The 24,121-nt window shown below is 40.3% G+C and overlaps 1 protein-coding gene across 1 annotated transcript in view; it reads left to right on the top strand.

Moving 5' to 3' along the window:
* Positions 1 to 24,121, top strand: part of LRRC7 (leucine rich repeat containing 7) — a 2,053,453-nt gene that overhangs the window by 1,312,506 nt on the left and 716,826 nt on the right. Inside the window, exon 12 of the mRNA XM_078668793.1 lies at positions 23,013 to 23,085. Coding sequence (XP_078524919.1) covers positions 23,013 to 23,085 — 73 coding nt within the window. The remainder of the gene's footprint in view (positions 1 to 23,012; positions 23,086 to 24,121) is intronic.

The raw sequence follows: 24,121 nt of genomic DNA, 5'->3' as shown, positions 1-24,121 counted from the left end.
CAGTAAGGATGTCATACGAACTGGTCGTTCTTGCATTCTTTACAGGAGTTCTCGAACGAAATCAAAACAATAGCTACGGGGGATTTCCCAGGTCTGCTGGAGGTTTGGTTTGTTTTGAGAACTCGGTGTGCTTTCTAGGGGGCTGGAGGAATAGGGCTTGCTTAATGTGACAGCATGCGCTATGACTTAATCTGAAAACGGGATTCTGTGCCGTTGTATGGATATTAGTGAATTATTAACCGGACAAGGGTCAGAAATAGGAGTATCGATATAGGTGCCTAGATAAACACACTACAGCACGATTCCTTGTGGTGCTGCCCTGCGTAAAAATTTCCTAAATGAGGTCCACAGTGCTTTTTTTTTTACTTTCTTCAGATTCGTTAAATAGCACTAAAGTTATTAGAAAAACAAAAACTGTTTTTCAGTGGAATCTTGGACTGAAAAGCAACGACAGATTCACTATTTGCTGGCTCTGTAATTTATTAATTTAGGTGCTGCCTTTCAGGTTTAATGCAAATCCATCCAGGAGTAGAAAGCGGATAAAAAAGCAGTGTTTTACATTTTTTGACTGTTAGAAATGGGGTCTCTAGTTGGCAGTGGTTTGCACCCTGTCTAAGTAGGGACTCTCACTCTAATCAGGGCAAGGAGATTACACATTCAAGATAGCCCCTGCTCACCCCCTTGGTAGCTTGGCACAGAGCAGTCTGGCTTATCTCAGAGCTGATGTGTACAGTAGATGTACACACACACACACAGTAACACAGTGAAAACACCACAAAAGTACTTCACTCCAGTTTAAAAAAATAGTCAATATTTATCTGACTGGACAAATCAAGATATGACTTTTGAAGAGATCATGTAAAATTATAGCTCTTAAAAAACAATAGCTTCAACTTGGGCTATCTCGATGTTGTGACTAGTACTAATCCAACAGTTTGGTGCTGACCGCAAAGGAGTGTGGGCCGGCTGCAGAGTCACATGGACTCTGGTTACATTACCTTGTAAAATGATGAAAAACAGATGTTGTTCAGCATCCGGGAGGTGAGGAATTGCTGAAGCCGGTGCCGTTTTGGTTCCTTATTGAGAAAGGTGCGGTGAGGTATAATTTCCTTATTGCTATGCAGGGGTGGTGATGCTTCAGTCCTTACTGTCTCGGGAGGTGATGTGGCATTGGTGGCGATGTGTCAGTTCCTTACAACTGTACGGGGTCGATGAGTTCTCGAGGTCTCACACATTGGCTACTGACTCTGTGGTGTCGTCGTTGTAGTGCTGGCGTCAGCAGGTGGCAGGCTATGTTGTAAGTCAGGGCAGTGCGTCGTGCTCTTCACGAGCAGTGCCCTCAATTCCAGTGCATGCAATGGCGCGGCATCGGTGCAGAGCACTGTCGCTGTGGAGGTCGGTGCTTCATTGTAATTCCGGCGGTGCATTTTGCTCTGCACAAACTGTGTCCTGGGTCCAGTGCAGGCAGCAGCCTCAAAGATAGAGTCGGAATCGATACATTGCTAATGTCGGTAACACAGAGCTGTGGTGTAAGTTGAGGCGGAGGATCGTGCTCTTCCTGAACAGTGGCCTCGGCTCCAGTGCAGGCAGTGGCATCGATGACAGCGTTGGGGTTGTTCTTCTTGAGATACATCACCAACCACTCTAGTCCAAGGGCCCAGGAACTGATTTTTGCACCACTTGGCAAGACAGGACTCGCAGCAAAGAGGTTCACGTGCTGTTAGCAAGATGCTGGTAAAGTCTTTGATGGCCCTGAGACTTCATAACAGGATGCAAGCACACTCAAGTCCTTGGAGAATCGTAAAAGCAGGATGTAGAAAGCAAAGTCCAGTCCTTTCCCTCCTAGGACAGAAGCAGCAGCAACAGGCCAGCACAGCAAAGGAAATAGAAAAGTGGCAGTCTTTCCTGACAGGAATCCAGCTCTTCTTCCTGTCAAATGTCCTCAACCCAAAAGTGTCCTGATATTGCTTGGTACTCCTTAGCACACATTTGGTATTCCACGTTACTAATATATACAAGTGTTTCCACAATACAGTTCTCACACAAAAAATGATTTCTTAATCCTTTTGTTCAGGGTTGATTGTTGTTTATTGCAGGAGACGTCACAGCCAACACGTGGTTCGTCGTTTTGGGGAATGTAACCCCCGACTTTTTCAAGGCTATTCTCCAATGCTTCTTTTCGTTATTATTTGAGGTGATAATTCCAACCCTCAAAGGGGTTCTAGTGGGGATGTCGTCGGTATTATGGAAGCTTCGTCGGTGTATTTGACCAGAATACTGGTTCAATCTTTGTAAGCTTATAGTAGTTATCTTCACGGGAAGTTATTCGTCCCTTCTGCTCCGTATAAGTTGCAACGAAACACGTGTTGGCTGTGACGTCTCCTGCAATAAACAACAATCAACCCTGAACAAAAGGATTAAGAAATCATTTTTTGTGTGCGAACTGTATTGTGGAAACACTTGTATATATTAGTAACGTGGAATACCAAACGTGTGCTAAGGAGTACCAAGCATCTTGAGGCATTGCCTAACTAGAAGGGGAAAGTGGTTCTCTTCTCCTTGTAGCACCGTTTAAACATTATTAACTGATCACCTATATTTAGGATAAGTGTACATCTCCCTGTGGCGCCGAAATCTAGTAAAAATTACCACTACTCTAGTAGCCAAACTAGTGTCCTGATATTGAGATGCAAGAGGTCCAATAAGTATACCCCTTTCTGCCTTTGAAGTAGGCAAACTTCAAAGGAATGTCTTTGTAGTGCACAGGAGATTGACTTTCCCTGACCTGGCTCCAGACAAACTAATGGAGTGGAGACAGCTTTGTGTGAGGACAGGCACAGCCCTACTCATGTGTCAGTGTCAACTCCTCCAATCTCTGTAGCTAAGTTCACAAAATACATTAAAAACCTAAATAAATCTGACTGGACAAGGGAGTCTTTTCTCAAATTGTCAATATCAGGTACATGAGCTTGCATAACACACTCAAAAGATAGGATTGGCTAGCAGCTGAAGAAAATGTTCTTTTGCAACTGCCATTAGAGTGCATGGTTCTGTGGCAACAGATGATGTTCTGAATGCTGAATACATCAAACATTCACCCCAGTCAAGAGATCTAGGTTAAATCCATTATTCTTTTGCTCCCTGTGCCACCCTAGTTTATTACAGTACACAGGGCACAGTGTTCTGAACTGTGAAATTAAAAAATGTAAATACCATCTGAGGGGGCATAGTGGCACACTCTGGTCCCCAGGTGTACATAGGGAAACACAAACACCCCCGCAAACGTTTAAAATAAATTAGCTCATTCAGCGGGGTCCACAAATTCCTCTTACAGTTTGTAAACATTTACAGACACAGCTCTCCTTGACCTGGGTCAGATGTTTATGAATCTGTTCAGATTTCACAAACCATGAAATTTTATAGACAAATGGTTGGTTCATTGCCACAGTTTGGTGACTTTGTACAGAGTTCTCAAACTATAAAACTCATCCACCTATGTTATATACAAGATCCAATCACAAAATGGAAGATCCAAGAGGACCATAAGTTCCAGTAGGACACCACCAACCATTACAGCAGGCAGTAGTAGTTCCAACTGACTCCACTAGAACCCTCACCCACAGTTCTGCTTCAGGTGACATCAATATGGTTCTATAACGACACAACATCACCAGAGGACCAACATCACAACACATCCTTTCCCCCAACAATAGAAAATGCAACAAAATAAATAAATAAAAAATAGAACTAAGTGCTAACTGTCACATGGTAACTTTATGCTCACACGTAATAAACAGTTCAATTTACACATGAACTTTAATTCATTACAAAATCTTGCCACCAATTTGGCTTATGTGTTGTTCTTTTTTTAGGATTTAACGTTAAATCGATTCCAATGGCAGAATTCAAATGATCTTTCCTACCATTATGGACAGGATTGGCTCTTTCTTGACAATAAATTCAGATGCACCTTTCTTCAATAAACATGGTTTCTTCACCAACACCACATCACCCACATTCCAAGCAATCTGTGTAACAGAATGCTTTTTGTTAAACCTTACATGTATCTTTCCTGGTATCTCTTCCTCCTGTCAGAAACCCCTTGTACATCCAATGATTTTGATTCTAAGACCCCACATCCAGACTTCAACCATTCAGGATTTAACTTTGAGGTTGCTGTTCTTCCTCTTAACACAGAGACTTCGTTGTGATGCTGTTGTGACCATTGTGATGCACCCACCAAATCTCATGCAATGCATCCTCAAGAGAAACTGTAAATTCTAGTATTCTCTGAAAACAATCTTTCACCATCATATTCATCCTTTCAGCAGGTCTATTGACTTGAGGCAAATAGAATGCAGTTCCCAGGTGTACAAGCAATAGAGTTCCCAAAAACTCAGTATCAATGGACCCTGGTATACCACCCCATGCAAATGAATCTTTCAGAAATTCAATATCTGCACTTGTATTCATTGAATGAACACATTTGGTTACTACCCATTTGGAGAAGCAGAAACACATATCTCTCACACCGGAGAAGAAGATCAAAAGCCTCTCGCTCGATCACTAAGTACCTTTCTTGAGTTCCTTTTCAACAAACATGAGACAAATGTAATTACTTCTCACTATCCAACAACCGTGAAAGCATTGTTCCCAGACCTCGCAAACTTGAGTCAGTGGATAATGTAGTTTATTTAAACATACCAAATGCCCAAGGGTAGGCATAGCACATATACCACTCTTGGTCAAATCAAATGCACTGGTGCAATCTTCTTACCAGACAAATTCCACACATTTCCTCAACAATAACCAAAGAGGGTTAGCTACACAAGCAAGGGTCTGTATGAATTTGGAACAAATTTTACCCAGTCCTAAAAAAGATTGCACCTGATAACAATCTGTAGATACTGGGGCCTGTGCAATGCTTTTGCAAACTCTAATTTGAGTTTGATACCTTCTGATCTAAATACTCAACTGATGTCACCCCAAATCTACGCTTACCTTTTTTTAAAGATAGCCCAGCATCGCACAGTCTCTGCAAAACCTGTCTCAAAAGTGCATCATGTTCGACCTCCTCATTTCCAGAGACCAAAAGAAGAAAAGTACATTTAGAACTCCTTTCACTGCTATTTTTATAACCCTCTGAATATATGCAGCTGTGGAGGCTAGTCCAAAATGCATCTGCTTGAATCTGTACACATCCAATGGTGTAAGAAATGAATTGAGGTACCTTGAATCAACAAGCAGCGGCATGTGATGGTATACTGAGGACAAATCTATCACACTAAAAACACATCCCCCTAAAGCATGGAAATGGTCTCGAAATGTAAGGTAAAGGATGGCATTCTAACTAAATATGCTTGTTCAAATCTCTCAAATCTACGCACATCCTTATTTTTTTTGTATTACCGTCCTTCAGAGCCAAAACCACTAGTGCCAACTACTTTGATGACTTGATCTCCTCTATCACCTCTAGCTCCATCATCTTCGGTAATTCTTCTTCCAAAGGATCTAACATTAAATTGAGTACATTTCTTACCTTATGCACAGATGGATTGGCATTTTTCAAAATAATCTTTTGCTCAAAACCCTTCAATAATCCTTAGTGCTGTCAAATAATTCCCGAAAATCCAGCATCATTTAGTACTAGACAATAGGAAAATTTGATGACCAGTGTCAGGACTTAAGGTAATACTCCTATCTCCTTGATGCCACCAACCCAATACATTGTCACCACATTTAGCAATGTAAACTTTCTATAATGTTTCTCTATCTCTAAATTGTATTTTCTGCACTGTGTATCCAATCACTGCTATCTTTTCATCCAAAGGAGCAAATCAATATTATCCTCACTATTACTCGTGCACCTCCGTGCACACTGTTGTCAACTTGCTAACCAGAGTACATTAACTATAACTCACACCTTCTCCTTGCACTGCTTATACCCTTTTATATTACATCACTTTTAGCATGATAAAGAATAGAATTCTTAATAAGACTCGTGAAGTGCAATGAAATTGTTTATGAAACATTGTGATTGTACAGTGGCGAGTTATAGTTAATTTACTCTGGCTAGCAGGTTGACAGTATTTACAGAGGTGCACAAGTCATGGTAATGTGAAGGTGGTGTGTAAATTTTAAATTAAAGGTATATCTATAACTTTAGAATTTCTAATATTTGTTTAGTTTAGGTTTGATTTCTATTAAAAGAATAAATAAAATTAGAGTAATTTGAAGGTGGTGTGTTAATCATAAATTTAAAGTGTAACTAACTTTAGAATTTCAAATGTTTGTTTTGGGTAAATTTGATTTGTATAGGAAGAATAAATAATGTTTCTCTAAATATATCTAATCTTTGCCTTTGTCTTTTTCATTGAATTTCAGTCACTTCTATTTTTATAATAAAAGAAGTGTTTTAAACGTAGAGTGGAGTTATCATTAAGTAGACTGTGATAGCGTATAGTGGAGTAGAGTGTTGTAGAGTGTGGTGTCATACAGTGGTACATCTTGGAATTTTAAGTAGGTTAGAGTGGAGTGGTGTACAGTAGAGTGGTATACAGTGGAGTGGCATATAGTGGAATAGTGTACTGTGGAATAGCCTACAGTGGAGTTATGTATAGTGGAGTGGCGTAGAGTGGAATACCATAGAGAGAAGTGGTGAATAGTTATGTATAGTACAGTCAAATAGCGTGAAGTGGAGTGGCGTATTGTGAATTGGCATAGAGTTGAATACCATGGAGTGGAGCAGTGTACAGTGTTGTACAGTGTAGGGGCATATAGTGAAGTGGTGTATAGGGCAGTGGCATAGCGGGACCATTAGTGGAGTATTGTAGAGTGGAATATTTTATTTTTATTTTATTTTTTTATTTTTCTATAGCGCTCGAATGTCCTGAGGTGTCTTGGTGCTACTTATAGAACAAACTATTGCTGGTTTGTAGTGATCTATAAATGATTTCCAAAGAGCCAGGTTTTCAATAGTTTCCTGAAAGAGATTAAATTGGGACTGTTTTTTAAAATTAAAGGTAGCATGTTCCATAGCTTGGCTGTTCCTGCTATGAAACTCCTCCCTCCCCAATGTGCTCTCTTGGTTCTGGGGATCACCAAATGTTTGTTAGCAGATGATCGAAGATTTCTTTTTGGAATGTACCAGACAAACTGCTTATTTGAAGTAGTCCGGGCCTAACTTGTGCAGTGCTTTATGAGCTAGGCAAAGGGATTTTAATTTGATTGTTTTAGCAACTGGGAGCCGCCAATGCAGTTTGATTAGACCTTGCAATGCTGATTGATGCTTGAGAATATCCAAAAGCAGTTGTGCCACTGCTTTCTGTAAGACCTGCAATTTCTTTAGGAGTCCTTTTTGAATGTTTAAATATTATGCATTGCCATAGTCCAATCTTGCCAAGGCAGACACAACTGTTTTTTGCAAATCCCTAGGGATGAAGGGACGTATTTTCCTAATAAGTTTGAAAAGAAAAAACACTGCTGAAGTTAGAGCTTTAATCTGTTCCTTGGAAGCTAATCTGTCATCGAAAATTATCCCTAAATTCCTCACCTTTGTCAAAGGTGAAGGGAGAGAACATAGCTTCTTCAGCCACAGTTAGAAGACCAAAAGTCTGGATCATTGCCCAGTAAAAGCACCTCAGTTTTCCCTGCGTTCAACTTTTCATCCATTTATTAATCTGGGTCATGTATTACTTAAGGTCGTCGGCTGTTTCTTTTACGTTGCTGGACACTGAAACAATTAACTGTGTGTCATCAGCATATAAGAAAACTGAAAAGCCAAAGGACCTAATAAGTTTGGCCAGTGGTGTTATGTACGAATTAAACATAGTAAGGGTCAAAGAGGAACCCTGTGGTACACCGCATGGCAGCCTAAACTGTTCAGAGGAGCATACTCCTATATGAACAAATTGGACTCTATCTGATAAAAATGATTTAAGAATTTTAAGAGCTTGGCCTTTAGTTCCAGATTCCAAGAGACGGTTAGCGAGAATGTTATGATCAACAGTGTCGAAGGCCACTGAAAGGTCTAATGAAATCCGAACAGCCTACTCTCCCGAATCTAGAATGCCTCTTAATACTTCAGAAGCTGTTATGAGAGCTGTTTCCGTGCTATGTGCTTCACAAAACCCAAATTGTGTTGGATCCATTAATTCATTGGCTTTTATAAAAGTGGCTAGCTGGACGCTCAATGCTTTTTCTAAGACCTTAGCCGGAAATTGTAACCTGGAAATGGGTCTATAGTTACTGGGCTACTGCACATCCAGATTTGTTGTTTTTAGCAGAGGAAGTATAGAGGCCATCTTCCAGTTCCATGGAAAATGGCCTTTTCGAATAATTTCATTGAACAAAGTAGTCAGCTGCTCACTTGTAATTTTAGGTGCCAGGTGTACCATTCTGGGCAAGCATGGGTCTAATGGTGAACTCGGGGAGAGAATGTGGCCTAACGGCTTGGGCAGTCGACCTCGGAGTTGGGGAACAGGGTTTGAGTCTCGGCTGGGATGCTCAACATTCTGTGATTCTGGGCAAGTCACTTAATCACCCTGTGCCTAATAAAAATGAATGTGTCCATCTGTAACATAACTGGTGCTTATGTAAAATGCTCTGATACCTCAAAGTCTAGTTTGCGCTATATAAAACTCCACAAAAAAAAGAAAAAGAAAAACGTGAGGTAGATGTAAGAATTAGCTTGTGTATGTTCTATTCTCAAAGGGGAAAACTTCTCCCATCCTTTAATATCTGACTTTCAAGAATTGTTTGATCTACTGTGTAATTAAGACTCTTGTTGATAAAATAATTAAATACATCTTCCACTTTTCCCTGGAAGAACTTAGCTAAAACGTTACAAATGATCTGACCGCCATTATTACATATGAGTTCAGGTGTTTTTTCTAAAATTCACTGTGAGGAATAGCTCTTCATTCGAAATTTTTGAGTGGGCTATCTTTTCAGTAAAATACTTTTTTTTCTCTTCCAAAATCAGTTTTTTATAATCTGTTATAGCTCCTGAGTACTGTGGACTAGGTCATATCTGGATCTTAGCTGTTGTTCTTTTTTTCTGCAAAGCTGCTGTTGCAATCTAAGCTTGTCTGTGAACCATTGTTCTAAAGGGGTTTTTCATCGCTGGGAGATCATTTTTATGGTGGGTAGGAAGTCAACCATGGACTTGATCCAAGAATAGTATGAAGAAACAGCCAATTCTACATCCGAGATAAAACTTGGTGTAGTGTTTACTAACAGGATTCAAACTTAACAGGATCGATAGTCTTCAAGACCCGACCTTCAAAAGCAGGTAATAAATTGGTGGATCTTTCTTGAGGTCGCCCTATGCTAATGCTTAAAGGTACTGCCTTTTGGTCTGGCCACAGTAATGGTAATTCCTCAATTACTTTTATTGCCAAATTGTTTGTGAAGATGCCATCTAAAGTATGGCCTGCTTCGTATGTAGGGTGCTTCACCAGTTGATTTAAATCAAAGTTGTCTATAAAATTGACCAAAGATGCTGTATTGCCTTCATTCTATTTTTCTAAATGAAATTTAAAATCTCCTACAACCGAAAAATCTGAAGCATCAATACTAGATTCAATGAAAGGCTTATATTGTAAATGAATGGGTTTCATGGACCAGGAGGGCGATAGATCAGGATACCTCTAAAAGTGTAGGTAATAGTAAGTTCAGTTTGAAACGAAAGTACTTCGCATTCCAAGTCGGTGCTCGCTGGGGACCCTAATACCACCAAGTTGTTCTTATAGAGAATAGCCAGTCCCCCACCTCCTTTCTCCATTCTATTCGCTCTGTGAATTAAGTATCCTGCTAGGATTGCTTGCACCAGGTCTGGGACGGATGCCTGGTTTGCCCAAGTTTTGGTGATAAATACTATATCAAATCTGTGCGAGGTCACCATCTCCACAACTCGAGTCTATGTTTGACTAATGGTTGTGCATTTACCAAAGCATAGCAAAAGCATTTAGGTATCCATGAGGTTTGGGTGCCCTGAGATTTATCCTGCCAATTTGCTTATAAACCATCATAGCAGAAAGATGTCCACAGGTGGTGCACTCTAAAGGACAAGAACAGGGCTCAAGTGTAGAGCTGTTGCTCTTCTTACCTGCCTTGTTGAATGCCAGAAGTTCTTCCTTCGCATAAATCACAGAGTGCGGCTTTTTAGGAGTGAATCGAGCAGGCGTTGTGGCGCTGAGCACTGTCCAGGCACGGACGGGCGCAGACGCGCTTGACGTGCCCATTGCATGCGACTGCTGAGCGGACATGCTGACATATTCTTTAAATAGCCCACTAGGCTGAAGGGGCATAACCTAGTGGGCATGGCCAAACCTCCGAAAAGCCTTGGACATTGCAAGCAGGTAGGTAAAAGAAAGTGCAAACTGGGGTCCAGCAACACCTTAGTCCAGTGGCAGGCCCACTGAAGAAGGACCATAATAGTAAAACAAAATCAAATTAAAAGAATAGTGTGAATGAATAAATCATAAAAACATGAAAATTCAGGTACAAACCCGCTACAAGATGGCGCTCAAATCTAATCAGGTAGCCAGGCAACTCCCAAAACGGCACTAAAGTGCCTACAAGGAATTCAAAGTGGGCTCTCTTCGAACAAAAGGTCTGTGTAAGCTAGCGTAAATGTAGTGTTGAATGGAGTGATGTAGAGTGGAGTGTTGCAGAGTGGGCTGGCATTCAGTAGAGTGGTGTAGAATGGAGTGGCATAGAATTGAATAGCTTAGCTTGGACTGGTGTAGAGTGGAGTGGCGTAGAGTGGAAAAGGAAAAAGTGGAGTGGCATAGAGTGGAATAGTGTATAGTTTAGTGGCGTACAGTGGAGTGGCTAACAGTCAAGTGGCGTACAGTCAAGTGGCACATACTAGAATAGCATAGAGTAGAATGGCGTAGAGTAAAATAGCATAGAGTGGAGTGGTGTACAGTGTTGTGCAGTTTAGGGTTGTATAGTGCAATGGTGTATAGTGCAGGAGCATAGATTGGAGTGTTGTAGAGTGGAGTGGCGTTGAATGGAGCACCATAGCGTGGAGTGGAGTAGAGTGGCATAGAGTTGAGTAGCCTAGAGTGAATAGCATGGTGCAGAGCGATGTGGAGTGGAGTTGCACATATTATAGTGGTGTACAGTGGAGTGCAATAGAGTGGTGTAGAGTAGAATAGCGTAGTGTGGAGTGACATGGGGTGGAGTGGCATGGAGTGACAGAGAATGGAGTGGAGTACAGTGTAATGGCTTGGAGTGGCTTTGAGTGAAGTTGCGTAGATTGTAATGGCATAGTGTAGAATTGCATAGAGTAAAGTGGTGCAGAGTAGCATGAGTGGAGTGGCGTAGAGTGGAGTGGGATAGTATTGAATAGTGTTCAGTGACCGGCCATACAGTGCAGAGGTATAGAGTGTCATAGAGTCAAGTTGTGTAGAGTGGAATAGAGTACAGTGGAATAGTTTAGAGTGCAGTGGCACAGCATAGAATGGCGTACAGTGGACTGGTACAGAGTGGAATAGCATAGATTGTAGTGGCATACAGTGGAATTGCATAGAGTGGCGTGGCGTACCTTGGAGCGGTGTAGAGTGGAATAGGGAAGAGTGGAGGGGCATAGAGTGGTGAAGAGTGGAGTGGAGTATAGTGGAGTTGCATATAGTGTAGTGGCGTACACAGTAGTAGTGTACAGTCGAGTGGCATAGAGTGAAATTCTGTAGAGTGCAGTGGGATAGTGTGGAATGGTGTAGAGCAGAGTGGCGTAGAGTGACGTAGAGTCGAGTGGGTTAGAGTGGAGTAGAGTGAAGTGGTGTAGAGTGGACTGACATGTTGTACAGTGTGTTCGAGTAGAGTGGCATTGAGTGTCATACAGTGAAGTGGCATACAGTGGTGTAGAGTGTTGTGGCATCGAGGGGACTTGTGTAGTGCAGTGGAGTATAGTGGTGTACTGTTTCATAGAGTAGACTGAAGTAAAGTGACATGAAGTCTCATAGAACGAATTGTATAGAGTGTTGCCCTGCGGAGTAGAGTGTCATAGGGGGGCAAAGAGTGTAGTACAATGTCACATATTGGCATAGTGGGGAGTATGATGTCGTAGAGTCAAGGAGCATAGAGTGTTGAGCAGAGTAGTATACCGTGGCGTACAGTGAATTGGAGTAGAATGGAGTGGCATTTCATATAGTTGAGTGGCATGTCATACAGTGGAGTGGCATGTCAAATAGTGGAGCAGCATGTCATATAGTGGCGTGGTGTGTAGTAGAGTGGAGTGGCGTGTCATAGAGTGGAGTGGTTTGGAGTATCATGGAGTGGCATGCTGTAGACTGAAGCTGCGTGTCGTAGAGTGGAGTGGGGTGTTACAGCGTTGAGTGGGGTGTCATAGAGTGGAGTCACATGTTGTAGAGTTTCATCGAGTGTACTAGAGTGGCATACAGTGGAGGGTGGAGAGTTGTGGGGTAACAGAGTGTAGCAGCATGTTGTACAGTAGATTGGAATGGCATGCTGTAGCTTTGTGTCATACCGTGTCTTAGAGTGGAGGGGCGTAGTTTGGAGTGGAGTAGACTGAAGTGGGATGCCAGAGAGTAGCATGTCGTAGAGTGGAGAAGCGTGAGGTAGACTGGAGTGGCATGTTGTTGAGTGGAGTGGCATGTCCTAGAGTGCAATGGCGTGTGGTAGAGTGGATTGTCATGGAGTATCATACAGTGGTGTGGGCTGTTGTAGAGTGAAGTGGCTTTTTGTACAGTGGAGTGGCAATTAGTACAGTGAAGTGGCATGTCCTACATTAGAGTGCATCTTACAGAACTCACTTATCAAAGTAAGTATGATCTAACTAGAATGTGAGGAGTAAACCAACGACCCATCTCATCTTACAAGATAAGCCGGCGTTACTTTTCTGCATCCTATAGAAATATTCTTCTCTGAGATAGCAGTATAAACTGTTGGGTAAGGAACATCGTTTAACTTATCCTGGGATTTTGATGTAGTTGCAAAAGCTGCCCTTCACATTTTGTTGATATTTAATTCAGGTACATACTTATCATAAAGTCTATGTTACTTTGGCTGTATGCTTCCATAATCGTTTTCGTGGGCCAATAGACTTAATCAAATGTTACTCCTTTGCTAAGAATAGGTGTTTGGGTATTTTACCAACTACAATGGTCTGTAGAGCTTCAGTCATGATTATCCCATTAACATGTCAGTACTTTACTGCTAAAATAAGGATTGTACGATAAAGTAAAGTAATGACTATGGGGATCACAATCCAATCAAAATAACACTGAAGGCACCGTATAGGGAGAGTTACCAAGAGATGCCAGCTCCTGGAAACTTACCTGCATCTCCTGACAGCCTCAGGTTATGCTGGAAGCTGCCAGATCGATCTAAGTTCCTCAATGTGCTACTAGCTGCCAACCTGCTGATGGTTTTGGGCTGCCTACGAGAGAACGATACTGACAAAGCAAAAGTAATCTCCTTTGCTGCTCTCTGTGGGAGCATAAGACTCTCTCTCTCTCTAAACCTGTCAGACCACAGTCCAGCTGCCCTCAATGGTTTGATCACAGCTGTTCACGAGCAAACTGAATCCTTCGAAGAGCTTTAAACACACAGCCCCATGATCATAACTTAGTATCCACTCATCGCAAAGCCTATAAATTAACTATAAGTAGTAGTACAGAAGTAATCTCCCATGGGTGGTCTCTTCTAAGTGACACTGCCAGCAAAAACGATAGGAAGACATTCTAGAAGGCTGTCTCTTGTATGCTTTCCCTAGATCAAGGTGGATCAGCAGTTAGTGGTCACATAAATGGGGAGGACTGGATGGCACACTTTGGAAACATTTATTCTGACGCTAGTTTGGTTGATTTGCAGCTATAGGTTGGGGAGGCTCTATCATTCCCATCCATTTCTTCACATGAAGTAAAGGCCCCCATAGAGGAGAGTGCGGGAGGGAAAGCACACGGGCGGGTGTTTTCCTGATTGACATTATTAAGTGTAACATGGATCTTTGGGCCCCACTTTTGACCAACGTTTATAACAGCCTGAACAGGTCACTGATCCCCCTGCTCCGGAGCTTCCTCAATCATAGTCCCGATCTTTAAAAAGGGAAACAGGGAGGAGCCTAAATGTTACCACCTAAGTTCCCTGTTAGATATACCAGCCACAATTTTAGGCAGAGTCATGTATAATAGAGTATTAGGTTGGGTTCTGCAGTGGTATAGGGACGGTTGATAAATGCCTCAACTTAAACCTGATCATTGGAAAATATATACGGTGGCCAAGCAGTCTACACTATATCTCGCCTGTATTGATCTGACAATGGCCTTTGATTGTGTTAATCCAGCTACGATGAGGTAATCTCTCATTAATTTGCAAATGGATCCATCCCTAGTTCACTTGTTAGTTTCCTTCCCTACGGACCCAAAGGCACGAGTAAGGTTTGGGAACAAAGAAGAAGTCACTGATGAATTTTGTATTGGTCGGGAGGTTCGCCAGGGGTGCATTTTAGCCTCACTTCTTTTTTGTAAATAAATGATCTTGGTAAGGGGCTTAGTAAGTGCACCCCAGACAAGCCCATGGTGACTGGTGCCCCCCTACCAGTATACGGGTATGTGGATGACACAGTATTAATTGCTTGAACCCCCAAAGCCTTGCATCATCTAGTGCACTCCTTTGTAAATTTTATGGACAATATGGATTTAACAACTAATTTTACTCAGTCTTTTATAATGAATTGTGTCCCAAAGCGCATGCAACCCTTAACTATTACAGAGGGCAAGGAAGTGCTATTAAACACCAGTCCCTTCGCTTACCTGGGGGTCACTTTCAGCTCATATAAGGACATGCCCTGCATATTGCACAAATTAGGACCAAGTTTTCCAGGGCTGTTGGCTGACTGCTAAGTCTCACATTACCTAAGGGAGAGAAGGTTCTCACACCTCTCTTGCAAATATTTTCAGCACAATGTTTTCCTATAGCAACTTATGGGTCAGGCGTATGGGGCCTGGGTGGCTCAGCCACCCTTCAAAGGGAGGAAAATCGATTTTGTCAGAGAGTACTGTCAGCCCCTGTGACAACCTCCAGATTTATTTGCCACAATTAACTAGGTTTCGACTTCTAAGCGACTTTATCCATAGCCGCCAGTCCGCATGTGGCTTTCTATCTGGAGCTCAGAAGAAGCAAATTGGACTAGAGAGATAGTTTTAGACTGCTTGGCTTCCGATTGGGGTCTTTTGATCCCCTGGCTAGCGCCCGTCCAAAAATCTCTGGAAGCCATTGGATTGGCTGATATATTTTTAGATAGAACGCTGTGAGCAGCCTCTGTCAGAAAGCAAGTGCAAGTCATGGTGCTTAAACGAGCCAAAGTAGAGAGGATGAGAGCCGAAAAACAAAAATCAAGTGTTAGGCATCATTTATATCTTAATCCAGGGGCTATCTCAACCATTTACCTTCAGAACACTAATAAGAGTTGGGATAGTCTTTTATTCTTCAGCTTCCAGGCTGGTATTATAAAATATTTTCTTTTTCTCAGGCTGGACACCAACCCCAGCTCAATTTAAGAGAATGCCCATGTACTAACATGCATAAACAAACTATGGTACATTTCCTCTTATTCTGTGAATATTATAAAATGTATATCAAAAAATTCCTCAAACCATTTTTGAAGTTCAGGAATGTACTGCTTTGTATGCAAGCACATAATTGTTTATTGCCACTGCCAGATGACGAAACATGTAGTTACATGATTCTGTTTCTTAAAGCTGCAGTCCGCTTTAGGAGAGCAATGATTTTAGATGAATTTCAGGGCATTGATTAATCAGTACTAGACTCTGTTTTAATGTTATTCATTCCAGTCTGTTTTCATCCGGACGGCTGGTCATTAATATCCCAAACCGGATGATTTTACTTGTATATTTTAATGACTTGTATGTATTTTACTGCTATTTTTGCACGTCTTTCACGATTTTATGGCTAGCCACATCCGAATAAAGGGAATGGACTGAGTCTACCACAACCTATCGGTAGAGTTACTGAAGTCACACAACTGTGATAAGTAATGTGCTGCTTTGATTGAGTGTTACCGCAATGACTTTCGTCATGTATGATATTGCTGAAGATCTGAATGAAACCATGGATCACCACTAAGGTTGTAATCTTAATAATGCATTTTGTTAGATTATCTTGGGAAAAAAACTGTATTATTGTCCGAATTTAATTCATCAGCTTTTTACATTTAGTACATTATGGGGAAGCGAATGTTCACTGCATGATCTGGCTGTCATTTGCATCTACAACCCTTAATGAGTTCTAATATAGCCTCCCAATATGCCTTGCTTTCCAGGAAGAGTTTGAAAAAGTTGTATTAATTTCAACGAATGCAGCCTGCAAAATCCCAAAATGTCCTTTGTCAAGTCTTAAAAATGCATGATAGAATTCTAATCAATTAATATTTTTGTACCATACTGTTGTTTGTTTTAGTACATGTTTGTGCTTTATGGATTTCCGTTATTTCATTATATGTTTGATCCCTTCATGCACCAACTTGTTCTCAATAAATTCATCCTGGTCAGTCAGCCTCATTTGCAAACCAGTGAGCTATATTTATTTTACTGGCCAGCAGGGCACTAAATTTCCCATCACATTCTCAATTAGGATCGTGAAACGAGAAATAGATTTGCTCTATTACAGGGGGCAGACATTGCTGGATCCTGCCCTCATATGTTGGACACAAAAATGTCTTATGCTCATAAGAATGTACAACAGTTTTTGTCCGGAAAGATGCGATTTTCAGCAATGCAAATTTGCCTTCTACATCAATCGCTCACTCGCTATACACTAAAAAGGCCTTTTGAAGTGAGATGTTTCCACCTCTTGGTAGCCAGCTAAGGCTGAACGGTTGATGCTGTAAGATACACTCAAAAGTAGAAATAATTCGTAAATCTATATTTTATATATTTGTTTGTTAATTCTTAGATGCCTAGGCTGAAATTATTGCTATCAGTTTCAGGCTTTAAATTGGGTTATGTGTGTGTTTTTGTTGAACAATCTTTTCAAATGGACTAGTTTTGCAATATTATTTCTGAACAAAATAGTAAAGGTTGATGGTGAGTGGAGACAGCTAAAATAATGTATTTTTTTATTTGAATCAAAAAGCACTCAAGTCTGGACACGAACATAGGTACACCAAAAGGCCAGATGCAATAGAGTGGCCATCAGGCAACCTTTGCCCCACAGTGACATCACACGGTTAGCCCTTTGCTCACACATTACCCATTATAAACGGTTTATATGTGCTACTGAGGGGCTAGATGAGTGCAATGGAGTGAAAACTACCTACGGTAAACATAGCATGTGAAACATATTTTTTTTCTGTTCCTGCCACTGCCTTATGAATCCTGATGTCTGAAATAGCTATGAAAATGTCAAGGGCACAAAAGGGCTAGCCACTATCTTCCTCTTATTGTTGAGTCTCTGCATTACCTTCTTACTAATCTAGAGCACCATACAGGTGCTATGAGGATCTGATGGGATGATTATCTGATCAACAGTCTATAAACTCACATTCTTTAAAAGCATTTATCATGTGCGTAGACTTGGCTGATAATTTGTGCATGCACTTTTTGGTTAAATAATGGCATTGATATTGGGTCAGTTGCTTATTTTAAGTAGAATATCACAAATAAGGGCAGCGGCTCTTAGTAAGAACAAATATCCAATACAGGATAGTAACCATACATCTGAATTGTTGCTTGGATTCCTAAGTTGTACGCAGGTTTTATTGTCTTATTTAATTGTATGGACTGTTCTGTAGCCCTATAGGCAAATGTGTTACTTTAGTTTTTTTAAGAACACCGAACGAATGAAGACATACAATGAATACACCTATCTTGCATTGGTTTTATAGCAGACTATTTCTAGGTTTAAATTCGTTTTTAGTTCATCATATAACATGAATGAATTGTTTGTTTTTAATTGATTTACTGAACAATTTTTGTCCGATTAAAAGTATGACTGGTCTGTTAAGGAAATATATATATATATATATATATATATATATATATATATATATATATATATATATATATATATATATATATATATATATATATATATATATATATATATATATATATATATTCAATGTGTTAGACAAATATATAGAGGTCTATTCACAATGGCATTTTGAACTACATAGATAAATACTCCTGTTGTCCTTTTTTAGATACTCTTACATGCCTTTGTGAGTTGGCCCGAAACTTCTAAAATGAGAACAAAATAAGAATTTTCATATACAGTTAGGATAAATTGAAAGGCCTTTGCCCTCTTTGCTCTCCTATTGATAGAGAGTTGGATGCTTTGGAGTTTCTTGACAAAGGCACGTGAAAGCATGTAAATTAATACTCCTGTAGTACACCATCCCATACTCATCAATGCTTTCGTGAATCACCTTCATAATTAATACATACTTTAGGCAAGACCACATTTTACATATACATAAGTTGTCAATAATAAAGCAATAATATGCAAGTGGATGGTACTGCCTGGTAGTTCTTAACCAGGGTGGAGTTAGATAGGCCAAGGCAAAGCCAAGTGCCCTACTTCAGCCTGGCCAATCCGTACCTGGGAGTGCCCTCCCCCTTGGATCATATTGTCATTGTAAAGCAGCCCTTTAAACATTGGGGTGATATTCACAAAATAAATAGTTTGTTAAATGGTGTGTTTTTGCAGTCACTAAGGGGATGGTTAAAAGATGCATGTTGGATTTTTTGTATGCTAAAGGCTTCATCGTTTTTTGTCTTATTGAAATGCTTTTTTGTGACAGGGTCACATAAAAAGAGCACAGAAATATTAATATAATAACATATTTTAGCCACAAAATATATAGTCCATAAGGGTGTCAAATATTTTTTTTTAAAATTGTGGTGAGTTTGAAGGTGATATCCGCCACGGCCGGTGGTAGGTGTAACTGCAGGGACGTTGGGAGGGGGAGGGGCAGGGTGGGGGGTTGTAATGTATGGATTACGGACTTTAACAGGTAAGTAAACATATAAATAAATAAAATGAATTTCGTTGCGCGCACTGCATCGCATTTGGTGATGCAGTGCACACAACGAAATTCGTTTCATTAATTTATATGTGTACTTACCTGTTAAAGTCCGTAATCCATACATTACATTCCCCACCCTGCCCCTCCCCCTCCCTAAGTCACCGACCTGCAGTTACACCTACTACCAGCCGTGGCTGGGTGATATCACCCTGTGAAAAATACTGATACTCTTTTTGGATTTGATGTACCATCATTGATTGAAAAGATGTTTCTCTCGTGGAAATTCTGGTTAGTGGTCCAGAATGTAATGTGGGGGGGGACACGTTCTATGAATTCACAAATATCATCTGGCATTTTAAATGAAACATGCAGTTCCAACAGCAACTAGAATGCTTTTGATTCTCAAATGTTCTAATGTAACTTCACCATAGAATTGTATTTACCAGCTAGAGCGTTAGCATTCTATATTCATGACAGGAACATCTGAATGTCATTTTGCAGGAACAGGAAAAGTAGAATTCAAAGCATTTCCCACGGAGGAGACTGCAGTAAATGAACCAAATAAGGCATTTAATTTTTTCATGAAAATTATGGTTATTGCCCCAGAAAGCTAAAATGACTGTATATTTCCTATAAATTATAAAATACCTTTATCTTCCGTAAGGTAAAAAAAAGCCTAGTACGCTGAGTGACACTCGTATTTCGAACACCAGCATGCTGTCATTTGTTCCCCACAGAGCTCTAATGAAAAATTAAAATGATAACTTTCTATATTCCTGACAAACATGAGGCATTTCTGGATACCATGTTACTGGAACAGGAGGTGTTGAATGTAAAGCCTTTGTGTGGAGCAGGCAGAAGTAAATGAGCATTAAGGGATTAACAATTCTTAATCTGTCTTTTCTAGCAGCATGTCACCTAGTGCAAGTAGATTCTGGGAGCTAGGTGAACATTCAAGTTCTTCATTAGCACTCTTATAGTCATGGGCAGCTCCTAGAGGAAGAAGGCCCAGTGACACATGGGTTGATACTGTAATGAGGCCTCTTGTGTGTACCAGCTATGAATCTCCTAGATAGATGTTGACCAGCTAAGGGCCTATCAAAATATAGCATCTTAGTCATGCACAGGTGTAGTAGTATGAACTGACATAGCATTATCAAAGGGCTTTGTGATTTTCTGAGAGGGTGTTGTATTGCATTGATATTTCTGGGTGCTATAGCTCAAGAAGAGAAGTGATGTGAAACTATGAGAACCCCCAAAAGATTTTTAAAAATCTTGTTGAATTTTGTACGGATTTGGATGATTAGGACGCATTGGTCAAGTTTGGTGCATGCAGGAAGGAATACACTGCAAAGGGAAAATCAACAAAAGACACCGGAGTTATGAACTAGGTTAGCAAATGACTGAAAACTTGAGTGGCAGCAGAACGTAAAACAGAGGATGACTAAAAGAACATGATATTGTAAGGAAGACAAATGAAAACACTAGTGATGACAAGGACCACATATATGATAGCAGGAAACGTAATAAAATGCAGAGAGATTGTGGGAGCATCCTAGTAGATTGAAACACTCTTTTTTTTAACTGTGAGAATTGAAACGCTCTTAACCAGGTACAATCTTCAGCATGGGGTACCATAAATAGACCTTCCCTACCTATCTCTGTTTAAGGCATTGTCACACTTTACTCATGTATTCTTAACTCAATTTGACCAATTGGTAGAGAGTGTGGCTTAACTGGTAGGGTCGCCTACTTTGAAGCTGGGTAACCAGGTTGGAGTCTGGCAGGAGGCTCAAACATCCTGTGATTCTGGGGCAATCACCTAATCTCCTGGGGCCTAAAAATGAATGTATCCGTCTGTAATGCAACTGGTGCTCATGTAAAGCGATTAAGCAGAGAAAAATCCCTGGAAATACATATTATTCATCATTCATTCTACACACCTTCACCACCCTGCCTATATGTTGTCTAACATTGGACGAAAAAGCTATTCAATGTTGCCTACCATCAACAACAAGTTTATATTAGCCATTGAAACACCTGCTCTTTGTGTTTTTAACATGCATTATACATAATAATGATCCCACCACTGAAAAATAGTATGTGTATAAAAACATTTTTCTTTTTATTTAAAGGAGTTTAGCTCTCCACTGTCATATTAAAATTATACAAAACAGATAAAATAAATAAAAAAAATAAAGCAATGAATAAGACAATCACAATGTATACAATTCAAATTCCTTTGCGTCACACAGGAGTGCAACAAAACACATCAGTAAATGCAAAGACCCTACACACAGCAAAATGACAATAATCTGTTTAAAAATTCAATGTGATCCAATAACAATACATGATCTTTTTGGGAATATATAGTAAGAAATTCTCTTTCTTATCTAATTTCCCTTTGTTAGCTGGATTCGTATTCTTATTCTTAGAGCGTTGACGCGTTTCGGTGGAAGGGTTGAATTATTGTGCAACAACCACCTTCTTCAAGACAAATATCAATACAGGGTCACTTTTATTCATAATATTTAAAAATGGTATCGTAAATCACTGTAGGTCGTGACGTTCATAGGATTCAGGGATACTCCTATCCAAAGGTCCTTAATCGATATAAGGCCTCCAACACTTTAATCACGGTTACTACTTCTTCTTCTATGATCAACTGGTCCTTTTTTTCCTTATACAAGTAGCCAGGATCTTTCCCTTAGCCACCATATACTTATGGCTTCTTATTAAAATCTGTAGTTATACTTGGTGTGGTTTCACCGAGAAACGGGAGTCTTATAGTACCCACGTTGTATTTTCTGTAAACTTTCTGATGTGTCTATCACTCATGTCGGAGGCACCGCAGCCTCGATCGTGTAGCGTGTAGCCTCACGTTCAAACGTTGAACGTGAGGCTACACGCTACGAGATTGAGGCTGCAGTGCCTCCCACTAGAGTGATAGACACATCAGAAATTGTGTCTCTTAAAAACACAAAGAGCAGGTCTTTCAACGGCTAATATAAACATATTGTTGATGGTAGGCAGCATTGAATAGCTTTTTCTCCCATGTTAGACAACATATAGTCCGGGTGGTGAAGGTGTGTAGAAGGAATGATGAATAGTATGTATTTCCAGGGATTTTTCTCTGCTTAATTGTCTTAGGAGCCCTGTTCCCTGGAACTAGGTGGGCCACCTCTCTCTTAATTTACCTATGCTCATGTAAAGCGCTCGGCTACATTCTGATCAAGTTTGCGCTATATAAAACTGCAGAGCAAAAACCATTCACAACAGCATTTATGGGTATGGAAGTTGTACTACAGAAGTACTCTTTTTTGTGTTAGTGAATGCCTTTTTCAATAGGCCCCTGAAACGTTCCAACTTCCTTCTGGTAAAAGCACAAAGAGGCACAGTCTGGAGCTGAAAGTGATATTCTGATTCATTCCCATTTTAGATGTTTAGTGGACAATTCACAAAAGCATGCAAGAGTATTTAAAAGGGTATACTACAGATGTACTACTCCAACATGCCTTTGTGAATAGGCCCCAAGGTAAGGGCCTGACCCGGGCCTTCTTCTTCCCAGGGCATTGACGTTGAGTGCTATATCATATTTATGGCTATACCACGAAGGAACTCCTCTGTTGAACACAAAATATTAATGTGCTACATCTAGTCTCCGTGTAAATATTTCCACAGCTAAGTGGCCCACTAAGGTAGTTTATTTAGAAAGAGTGTGCTGATTGCGCATTTGCATTTAGGAAGGGGTTCTGTGCTGTAGCCTTAATCAGACTTTGCTTAACTTATGGAGGCTACTCATATGAGCTACAAGCTTTTCCTTTTCTCATTATTCACTGAATAAAATATGGTTCCTTTGTTCAAGCTGACATACTTAATTAAATCCACTAATAGTCATGTTCACGACTTCTTTCCACTGCTCACAAAAATAGGAAAAAGTGCCGATTGCTGCATGTCTTATCTATTTTTACTAATTGAAGTTCTTTCTTTCTAGGACTCCTAAAAAAACTTACAACTTTAAAAGTAGATGACAATCAATTGGTTCTACTAACCAGTGCACTTGGGAAGTAAGTGAAATATATTTTATTTCAAATCCACACCCGACAGATGGAAAATGTTATCCCATTGCACCGTTGTATGTTAAATATTAAAATGAGTTTCTATTTTTGAAGCAATGCGCATCTAGGAGAATATTCTCTGCAGCATTGACTTGACGCAAAGCATTTGCCATTTTTGCATGGGGATTTCTTGCGTATATGCATTCAATATTAGGGCTTGGTTTGTATTTTATTCATGATTCGAAATGTCATCTATTTGTTTTGTTCTAGATTTTTAAACCATGTATTCTCTGACCTCGTTATTTCTATAAAAAGAAACATTGGAAATATTGAAATTTTTGTCTTTTGTGTAGTAACACAGATATGCCAAAATTCAAGAACACAGCACAGGCCCTGCGCGAGCAGGAGCACTGCAAGCTTCACTCACACACAACCCTCAGGAGCAGCGTGTGCAGCAGGGGCGCATGTGTCTCTTTCACACACACAAACATGCACAAATGCATACATACACGCACACACACATACACGCACACACAATGCCACTGTAGTGAATTTCATCTTAATGTTCCCCCTGAATTAAGGCCCTTTCTCTGTGGTACAGAACGCTCTACAAGTAGCATAGGAAAGCTGTCGTACTGTGTTTCAAGAGAAGGATAGACCAGTATCAGTCATTTGCTGTTCAATGTGTCATCAGTAAGCTGTGCTTGTACCAGCCCAAAGCTGCTCTGTGTGTAGTCAAAACTGTGGATTGTGAAATGCCCATTGGTGTAATGTCCATGTTGCTATACAATGTGTCATCAGAAAGATGGCTTTAGCTGAAAAGCATTGAAGGTAACTAAAAGGACTGGGTTACACCAGCCCCCTTTAATCCTAGGATAAACACAGCCTAGGACCATAAACCATTTTAAGAGTGTGTCTGGTGTGTCCTCTTTTCAACAAACAAGGAAATCATGATCTGATGTGAATACCATGATTTGACTACTGCCATACAATTTGGTCTAGTGGGAAAATGAATCCATGTCTCCCTGTTTCACGACCACAACTT

The sequence above is a fragment of the Lissotriton helveticus genome, chromosome 1_2, assembly GCF_964261635.1.
Source record: "Lissotriton helveticus chromosome 1_2, aLisHel1.1, whole genome shotgun sequence".
In the NCBI taxonomy this organism is placed as follows: Eukaryota; Metazoa; Chordata; class Amphibia; order Caudata; family Salamandridae; genus Lissotriton; species Lissotriton helveticus.
Note: the sequence above shows the minus strand (reverse complement) of the source record. Positions and strands in the feature narration are given on the sequence as shown.